General features: G+C 42.5%; 1 protein-coding gene across 1 annotated transcript in view; it reads right to left on the minus strand.

Moving 5' to 3' along the window:
• The window catches only part of LOC138953132 (2-oxoadipate dehydrogenase complex component E1-like), a 28,671-nt gene extending 19,032 nt beyond the window's left edge, over nucleotides 1-9,639 (minus strand). The window contains exons 1-10 of the mRNA XM_070324923.1: nucleotides 9,491-9,639; nucleotides 7,894-8,014; nucleotides 7,355-7,529; nucleotides 6,656-6,763; nucleotides 5,911-6,022; nucleotides 4,654-4,751; nucleotides 4,216-4,279; nucleotides 3,586-3,659; nucleotides 2,549-2,692; nucleotides 1,914-2,029 (exon numbers count right to left, since the gene is read on the minus strand). Coding sequence (XP_070181024.1) covers nucleotides 1,914-2,029; nucleotides 2,549-2,692; nucleotides 3,586-3,659; nucleotides 4,216-4,279; nucleotides 4,654-4,751; nucleotides 5,911-6,022; nucleotides 6,656-6,763; nucleotides 7,355-7,529; nucleotides 7,894-8,014; nucleotides 9,491-9,623 — 1,145 coding nt within the window. The 5' untranslated portion in view covers nucleotides 9,624-9,639. The remainder of the gene's footprint in view (nucleotides 1-1,913; nucleotides 2,030-2,548; nucleotides 2,693-3,585; nucleotides 3,660-4,215; nucleotides 4,280-4,653; nucleotides 4,752-5,910; nucleotides 6,023-6,655; nucleotides 6,764-7,354; nucleotides 7,530-7,893; nucleotides 8,015-9,490) is intronic.
• Between the last annotated feature and the right edge of the window lie 401 nt (nucleotides 9,640-10,040).

The raw sequence follows: 10,040 nt of genomic DNA on the forward strand, positions 1-10,040 counted from the left end.
TACAATCTCTGCATGTTTTCAACAGCTTCATAATATAATCCATAGAGGCATACAGGCAAATCCGGATAAGACGAAATTGAAGGGACCGAATTGTTATTGTGTCCTATCCGAAATTTCGACTTGGTCATAGTACCGTGAACTACGAAAAAAATCAAAGAGACCGCTTGAGTACCAGTCAAACAACTTGTGATAATGCATGTTTCAGCTACTAGGTACTGCCCTGCCTGCACACACAGATTTCCACTCTGTTAAACTCGGTCACTGACCGGTCACTGACCCCCGTGCAGGAAGTGTTTCCTCTCTCAGATATGACAGGGGAACCACCTCTCATGGCAAAAACTGGGTCATTGACCCCTGGGAAGAAGGTCGTGTCTGTAAACAAGGCCACCCAGCTATCACAATGCCTTTGATCTGGCCCCACACACAGAGCACGAAGTGTTTCCTCTCTCAGATATGACAGGTTAATTTTCTTTTCCGTGACTCTGCCATGATTGTGGATGAACGCAAGACTGAACAAAGACTGAATGAGAGGCAACCCACAATTTGAATTCTTCTTCACCCGTGAACACACACAAACACACACTGTGAGTACCACTCGCCTCTCCTTACTCCTCGCCCCCTCCTAACTTCACTTCATACTTTATTGCGTGCCGACTGACCAGTCCGTGTGGCGTCCGTGTAGAGAAGAAGGGAATAAGGTTACACAATGCGCTAGTGTGAGACGCCAAGTTTCGTGTTTCGAGTTGCTGTAGTAAATATAGAGTAAACTTTGTCTTTGGGACTGACTTTCTGTTGTGTGCTATCCGTCTTTCGACTTACGTAAGAGAAATCCCATTTCGAGCTGAGGGTACTTTGTACACATAGATAAAGAGGGATAATTCCGGACCAGAATTTCTTTGTGTGCTAAGCGAATTTTTGACTTAACCGTTTGTGAGTTAGCTGGATTTGCCTGTAGTTCACATGTTCACTTTACTGTCACAATTTTAGAAGTAAAATTTAAAAAGTCGTGTAAAAGCATGTACATGTACATTCTGATCAATCTCCGATTTCATGGTGTCCACCAGTTCTGGTGCATGTACTACCCTGGCCAAGTTTCCTCTCAAGACATCAAAGAGACCGCCCCATAGGTTAAACTCCCCATAGGTTAAACTCGGTCACTGACCCGGGAGTGACCCGGGTGCAGGAAGTGTTTCCTCTCTCATAAAGGGGAACCACCTCTCATAGCTAAAACTGGGTCAATGACCCCTGAGAAGAAGGTCACAGTGTCTATAAACAAGGCCACCCAGCTATCACAATGGACCTGCCTTTGATCTCGCCTCACACGCAGATCGTTGTAGCCTTGTGACTTTTTAGAGCACAGTCATAGCTTAGCAGCTGATTGGAATAGTGAAAACACAGCGGCGGTGGCTGTTCCGTGCACCTCCCGCTGTTTGTTCAGAGTTTCAGAGTTCGCTCATCACGGGATGTGCACTTGTGTTTGTGTATTTCTGTCTTTGGAGACGGTTATTGACATCAGTTCGTTGTAGCCTTGTGACTTTTAGAGACAAAACGGCTCTGGGGCGATGAAAACGTGTTTGTTATAAGAGGGGTTCGTTATGCAAATGAGTTCAAAAGGTTCGTTGTGGCCGGAAAGTAACAAGTAAGAAATAGAAGGCTGTCTGCCGGGAAATCAATGGCAGTTCGTTAAAAGCGGGATTTCGTTATACCCAGGTTCGTTATACCTGGACTCCACTGTACATGTATCAACAATGGCAAATATTCACCTCCCTTCTGACAGCAGTAATATATTGTAGCACAGACATCTAATATCTGCTGTCACAGAGCTAGGGTATTTATATCTGTCACCCTGCAGTATCATTTCATAACTGATGCTCAACACACTACTGTAATCATAGGCTTATGACCACACTGACCTGCCAAGGGTTGCCTCTGTGGTGTAGCCGATCTGATTGTTGACGATGAGGTGGACGCTGCCTCCCACTGTGAAGTGAGCGCAGTTGGCAAAGCAGAACGTCTCTGCCACGACACCCTGTAACAAGAAACAAAAGAAAGAGGATCACCACTGCAGTTAGAATGCAGGCAAGGTTGTGCAACACTGTGCAACAAGAATACAGAAACTGGATCATCAATGTAAAACCAAAGCAGACTGTCTTTGCAAACTGAATCACCACTGTAAAATGACATGCATAACATCTCTGTCGCAGCATGCTGAAACAAGAGGAAAAGAAACGGATGATCATCAATGAGAAAAAGAGCACATTCAACAGAGCAAGACATCTCAGTAACAGCACCCCGTAGCAGACAACAAAGGAAACTGGATCATCATAATAAAATCAGGTCAGTACACCTTAGTAAATTTCAATTTAGTTTTACTGTTGGCAACGCAGCAAAGCAGAACATATCTGCATCACGATGATGAAAACAACAAGGACAACATTCCCACATCTTATTTGTCTAGTGAAACAAACAGTTCTACGGACAAATGCTTGATGGATTGCCAAATACACCGTCCCCAAAACTTAACAGATATATGACTGTCCGCACTCACCTGTCCTGAGAAGGAAGCATCTCCATGCACCTGTAGACACAACACCTGGTCGCCAGGTGTGGCATCAGGTGCACTGCTGTAAGAGGCAGCCTCCCTCCTCTGCTGTTTGGCCCTCGCCTTGCCTGCTGCTACTGGGTTGTTGGCCTGAAAGACAAACAACAAAATGAAGAACAAAGAAAAAGAAAAGAAAAAAAACCCGGGGAAAAGAAGCTCCATTTTGGCCCTCAAATGCACTAAGAGTATTGTTGGCTCTCTTGTCATTTGTTTGTTAAATAACCACATGAAGACCCTGATCAAATCAACTTCATGCAAGAACTGTGAATTCATTAAAGTGCATATACATGGGTGGGACTGAAAAATGTCATGAATCCTGAAGAATTTTAAGGGGGGGGGGGGGGGAGGGGTCTGGAGGCCCCCAGACGCTGAAGGATTTGTATAATTAACAACAACAAAAACGTCACCACAGACATTATGAATCCGAATTTTCTGAATCTACCGGAAAAACCCCACCCATGCATATCAAGAAGAAGAGGACCAACAATAAAGCTGGCCAATTGTGACCCTCCACCACGGAATGAGTCGCATGTCACCTTTGCATGATTTTCATATTTTTACATTTTTTTTAAAGAGTTGTTTATGCTCTATCCAGTGGTGAAAACCGTTTTAGAAAAGAGCGAAAACTGTTTGAGTTATAAGCCTGTGACTAAGGTGACCCTCATACTGTTACCAGACACTCCCCGGACTTTTATTAAGCCTAGCGCAGAACCGCGCGAGGTGACATGCGACTCATTTCGTGGTGGAGGGTCACAATTAAGAAAAATTCACTGACCTTCTGCGAGTTGAATCATCAGTGTCAAGTATTCCACGCTCACGATCAGTGCAGATATCTAAATGCTTTTCATGGAGAATTGAAAACAAATCCCAAACATTAACTGCTGTGTACTTCCCTTCGGTGTTGATTTACAATGGCTTTACCCTGCATGGTTTTGGACAGTATCTCATTCGTTCCGTTGTTGGTACAGTTATACCAAACTTACCTCTAAGTGTGATGGATTTGGAATCAGGGAAACATGGACATTTTTATCACCATACGGCAGATCAACAGATGTATCTGAAATAAACAGAAAAAGATGTACAGGTAAATAGCCAAGTCTGAAAAGAATAACAAATGTAGACTTTGTCTGACAGACTTAGTTTACTAGAACACAAACTGCGGAATTTGACAGCAACAAACCAAATAAAGTAGTCTCTGATTTTTCACTCGTTCTCATAAAATGGTAAATTCAGAACAAAAGGCTATAAAGTTTTGTCGGTATGAGTATCATCGGCTACTCATACAAGATCATAAAGCTCAGTCAGATCTTGCACCACAAATAAGATTTCGTACATAACATCTTTTTTTAATTTTTTTTAACTCTTTCCAGTGATGTACCTATGTAATCAAGAAAAAGAATTTTGTATTACATTTTTTGAGAACAGGTAACGTTTTGCTATCAGGTCCTCTCTATTTTACATGGCTTACAATTCTTTACCCAATATATACAAGAGAGTGAAAAAAGGAGTCTGCTTTCTGTCATAAAATTCACATAAGAAATTAAAAAACAAATTGCCATACAATTCATATAAGACAGTAAAAAAGACCAAAATGCATTAGCTGTGATACTCACAGAGATGGGAAAGAACATCACCGGTTCCTTTAGCACCAGGGGGAAACTCACTCTTGCCTTTCATCTGAAACACCATCAATGATCTATATCTACTTGAATTCCTGCAAGCTGACATCTTAAATCTGCAATATAATTTAAAAAACATTTTTGACACCCGAACACAAGCGCTTTATGACCATACACACAATTTACAGCGCAAAATAACCAATTTTTGGGGGGGGGGGGGGGGGGGGGGGGGGGTGTGGGGGTGGATATGTGTCAAAGTTATGAACAGGCAAATGAACACAGACAACCTTTCCATCCAGCCTAGAGACATCCTGCTTGCTGCCGCGCGAGCAGAGAAAATGTTCCTTCAATATCTTCACTGCGCTGCCTGCAAAACCCCTCCACGCGGAGGGGTTTTCAGACACATCAGACACAGGGTGCATCATGACTTACCTTTTGAAACATGATGACAGGTGGAAAGTCGAGCAGAGAGGTGAGAAAGTTGAGACGACCTCTGTGCGGCATGCAGACCACAACATCTTCCATTCCCTCTGGAAAAAAGACATTCATGTCTACAGTTAACACTTTTTATCCCACCTATGTTGACCAAGTTTTTTTTTTAGCCGAGACCAGCTGTGCTGCAGCAGGTCACTCAGAATTGTAGTAACTGTGTAGTAACTTTGTATCAACACGCCGGAATGCAGGCGTTAGATTGACGTTACAGGAAGCGACTGAAGCTAACAGTCTGAGCGGATATGTCCGTACCTGGTCAGATAGAGCCATATGAGTGGGTACGGATATATCCGTACCTGGGAGACAATGAGTTCAGAAGTCAGGTTCAGAAAAATCCACTACTGGGGTAATGACACGGAGCACTTCTTCTGTAACTCGAATAAAAACACTCCAAAAAAGCTTTCACATAGCTGATATACAACCAACTTTAAACCAACTTTTGTCAGCTAGAAGTCGTTCATAAATTGACCATGTTTGCATAGCAACAACGCAAAACTCAGCTGAGCTCCGCTGAACTTTTTTGCGCGATTTACAAGCGGTTTAGCTTGACGCGCTCCCTAGTTTGACGCTATATTTAGCTGACTGTATGCGCTCTCACCATTGGCCCGCTTTGTTACGACTCACAAACCTAGATGCAATCAATCTGTTCACAGGATTGCTCTTTTAAAACTGGCATTTTTTTTCATGTGAATAAAGTCTAGCTCTAACTAGAACTAGCAACACAAACCAACTAGATCAGGTCAAACACAGTGTTTAACTCATTGTTTCCCAGGTACGGATATATCCGTACCCACTCATACGGCTCTCTCTGACCTGGTACGGATATATCCGTACACACAGTCACTTCAGTCGCTTCCTGTAACGTCGATCTAACGCCTGCATTCCATCGTGTTGATACACAGTTTCTACACAGTTACTACAATTCTGAGTGACCTGCTGTGGCCCAGCTGGTCTTGGCTAAAAAAAAACTTGGTCAACAAAGGTGGGGTAGAATTAGACGTGTTAAATCATGTTTGTAATGCAAATTCTGTCTTCAGAAATATCAACCAGTGGATATTAAAAGTTGCCAAGTTCGTAATTTTGATATTACAAGAAAAATAATAATTTACCCCTGTAATGCATTGAACACAATCCCTGCATAAAGTCAAGCACATATCAAAACCAAATTCCAGAGTACACTATTTAAGTATGACTTACGCTCGCTGCATTTTCTGAAGACTTCATCAAAGCATCCCATCATGCTCTCCCCACCTTCCCCCCCGTATCGCTTCACCGTCGTGAACTTGTTGGACAGGAAGTGATCAAAGGCCTGTCAAGCAAAAGGAGAAAAGCATGTACAGTGGTACCCCCCTTTTAACACCCTCCAATTTAAGACTCCCTCCCTTTAACTTTCTGTTCATAACCTCTGTAAATGTACCCCCATTGTAAGACTCCCTCCTTTTTAAGACCTTATTTTCTCAGATTGTTGGAAATCTTAAAAGGGGGTTCCACGGTAAAACCAATACTGTAATCATCATTATCTATGTCATCATCGCAAATGTGACCAACGTTACATTTAATAATCAAATACGCATTCATCCCGAAAATGTCCTGTCGCCTCTTCACTTGACATAAGTTGGAATAGCTTCTTGAAATATGTATTCCACCAACAAAGTTAATCAACAGTACCTGTGTAAGAGTTGGAGTGAAGGATCTAAAGATTGTTACCGATGTAACTGAATTAGAAGCTGTCAAAGTTCTGTATTCCGATGAACTAGCATTTTGAATACATGTACAGTAAAAAAAGAGGTAAATCTCTGATTGCATGCATTATTCATGTCCTTGTCTTTTACCCATTAATTATTCAGTGCTCAGACAACTGCTCAAATTTACGTACAGCCACAACTATGTCCACACACCAAGAAGAAAACAAAAGAAGACAGAAAAGAGCATCTGCCCTCACCTGGCATTTCAGCATGAGCTTAGCTAGCGCCACCTGTCTGTCCTGCGATATGTCCATGGTGTGTCTGGTCTCAAAGGTTTCTGCAAACCAGGTACGCTCCTCCTCTGTCTGCAAACATAGTATTGAAAATGACTGTTTGCCTGACAAAAAAAATCTACACTGTAACCCTGGGTGCAGGTAATTACATGGTGCATGTACTTAATCAAGAGAAGTTCTGCCACAATCTCAGATTGCTTGATGAACTGATGCTCACTGCCAAAACAGCATCTGTCTAAGCGCCAACAGCCAGCCATAAGTATATGACCCTTCTTTTGTTGAAAATCACAGTTGTATTTTTTTGTCATTGTAATTCTCTTCTCTACAGTAATGCAAATGTAGCAGATCTTGGAATTGAGTCACATATGCTGTTAGGTCAAAAATAACCTACCACTGTACCAGACTACCATGAAACACCCTATAAAGACCCCCTCACCCCCTCACCCCTAATTTTCAAGACTTCTGTTCAAAACACCTGTAAAAAAAAAGTTTGCATTATTATTATTATTATTATTTACCTACAATTTCAGACTACCTCCCGTTTAAGACATGATTTTCTCAGATTTATGGAGGTATTAACAGGAGGCTACATTGCATTGTGAAACCTTACGATCACTACAGAGATTACAAGGGAATGACATAGAACAGGAACTAACTGCTCACCACAAGATGTTCAAATTCTGCAGCCAAGGAACCACAGTACAACCGCTCCAGATGATCAATCAGCTCAGAAATCTGCATGGTGTTCCCTCCTCCGTAGAAGATCCCTGCCAAAGAGACAGAACTACTGTCGCTTGCTGTCACCCCATAATGCCTCAGGTCTAACTCAGGCGATGTTCTGAAAAAATAAAAAATATGCCACTGTCAGTAAATCAAAACAAAAATTCTAACAGCACATAAAATTAAAAAAGTTGCAAGAGAAGGATGGTGCACACGAGTGTGTGACTGTCTGTGTGCGAGGATGTGTGTCTATACATCTAAGACTAAGAGGGAGGGAGGGGAAAGGGCAGCAGAGAGACTCTAATAGATCTTTTGGCACAATGATTAACTGCTGTTCAGTACAGATAATGACGTCTGGGCACACTCGCAGTTTGATCACTGCACAGTGACTCAATCAAAAGTTAATCAAACAAACGCCATTCACTGATTCAGTCACATGCACCAATTGCCCTAACCCCTTCTCCGTGATCTCAGATTCTCACTTGGGTTTTTGCAGGCCCAAAGGATCGAGTTGTGCCTTCCTGTGTCCATACTGTCTGTACGCTTGCACCAGACGAGTGATGGTGGCATGCTGAATCCGGTTTTTTATCTCTGCCTCAGAAACTGTTGGAAAAAACACATGAAAGACAACAGTTAATCATGATGCATATATATATAAAATGACAAAAAACAATTCCAAATCAAACCTGTCAATCTATGAACAGATTTTTAAAAGGAGAATAAAACTAAAAGGAGCAGGGAGTGGCACTGGGATTGGGAGCTTAATTGTGTGCCACTTATTTTAGCAGAAAATCTCAGACAGTCAGACTCAGAGACATACACATACAGTGAGCATGCAACGTATGTGACAAATCCACATTGCTGGCTCTTTAGAGTGAAGTCACACATGCAAGTCTCTGACAATTAACTGAGAAAGATGCACTCAGTAATCAAAAACAAAATTCTAACTTATAAAACGCGTTTCTGTGTGTGTGTGTTTTCTTATGATGACTACAAGCTCCGAAACGCCTGTACCGACTGAGACGGGAATGTCAGGGTATGTTCTTTGCCACTCGAGCCGTGTCATAGGCTACTTTGGGAAAAGAAAACTTGAAAGGATTCATTAATAACAGCAGAAAACTGAAATTATCCTATGAGCCATCGTTGATCCTGCCCGTCTGAGTTGGCGAAACTTTGCTTCACAGTCACGTACACTACTTTTAACGTAAAACAAGTGTTTTTCATTTCAGTTATCTTGACCCTGGCTGACTCTTGCATGGTCTCGGTTTCAAATACAGTTAGTCACGGCCAGCCCAGAGTCTACTCTCTCTCTCTCTCTGCGGGTTAATATTAATAAGCCGTGTAATTCGAACAACGCAGCGCGTGTGAGCATGCATGCATGTGTGTGTGTGCGTGTATGTGTGTATGTGCGCGTACGCGTGCGTGTGCATGAATGTGTGTGTAGGTGCCTGTATATAAGCCGCGTACGGACTTCGAAAACGGGTACAGCCAGTTAACTGTAAACTACAAAGTCACATGATTGTGGAACACACACATGATGTATACAATGATTATACAACATCTAACTTCTTCTTCTGCGTTCGATGTACACAACATCTAACAATAACATGTACTTCGATCGACCCCCAAAAGGTATCTCTCTTTCTCTCTCACATACACAATCACGCACTCATTTATAGACTGACAGACCCACAAAAGCTTGTAAGCTTACACTTATGAATAACATAATATTCTAAGATGAGGGGACAATTTGGAGGTGTGTACTTCGGGTTATACTTTCCAGCTGGCTGATTGGTCGTTGCCCATCATCACTTTGTGACCCAGATTCTCCAGAATTACGAACATCATGTTTCTGTCTTGAACAACGGTAGTTTTACAGCACATGGAATAACCTCAGAAAGATCTAACGGTATCAACTATTTCGTTTGCTAAGCAGCAGGTCACTCTTACTACCATCAAATCCACGATCTTGTTCAAACCAAAAATACAACTCACGAACGACCAAGGTAAAGGTCATTTTAAAACGCAATCTTCAGCCACATGAGTTTGAAAACAAGGATGGAAATCGACATAACTCACATGTTTCCTTTAGCTGAGGTTCTGCAGCTACTCTGTTGCCATATACTCCACTTTTCGAATGGTATAGAGCTACAGCGCGTCGACATTTTAGATGTTTAGCGAATCTTGCACAGACAAATTTTCCTCCAAACATGTTGACACGCGATATGCAGGAGTGACTTCCCTTTGTTGTTATTGCTGGTAGACTTACTCGCCCCTCTGCCCGCACCCCAGCCCCTCGCCTGTGTCAGTGTGGCTGGGTTAAACGATTCCATTGTAAACCTTCCTCACAAATACTTCTATGAAACCTATTCATTATACGATTTAGTGTCGTTAGTTCCATTGCCAGTCGGAGACTGTCCAATCTGCATTGTGTGCGTGTGCGTCTTTCGCGGCGGCGACTGAGCGCACCTCTGTCACAGTTTGTGTCAGTGTGTGTGCGCGTGTGTGTTCTTGATGGTTAGAGTCTCTCTCTCTCTCTCTCTCTCTCTCTCTCTCTCTCTCTCTCTCTGTCTCTGTCTCTCTGTCTCTGTCTCTGTCTCTCTCTCTCTCTCTCTTTCTCACCCCCCTC

Source organism: Littorina saxatilis, linkage group LG17 (assembly GCF_037325665.1).
Source record: "Littorina saxatilis isolate snail1 linkage group LG17, US_GU_Lsax_2.0, whole genome shotgun sequence".
Classification (NCBI taxonomy): Eukaryota; Metazoa; Mollusca; class Gastropoda; order Littorinimorpha; family Littorinidae; genus Littorina; species Littorina saxatilis.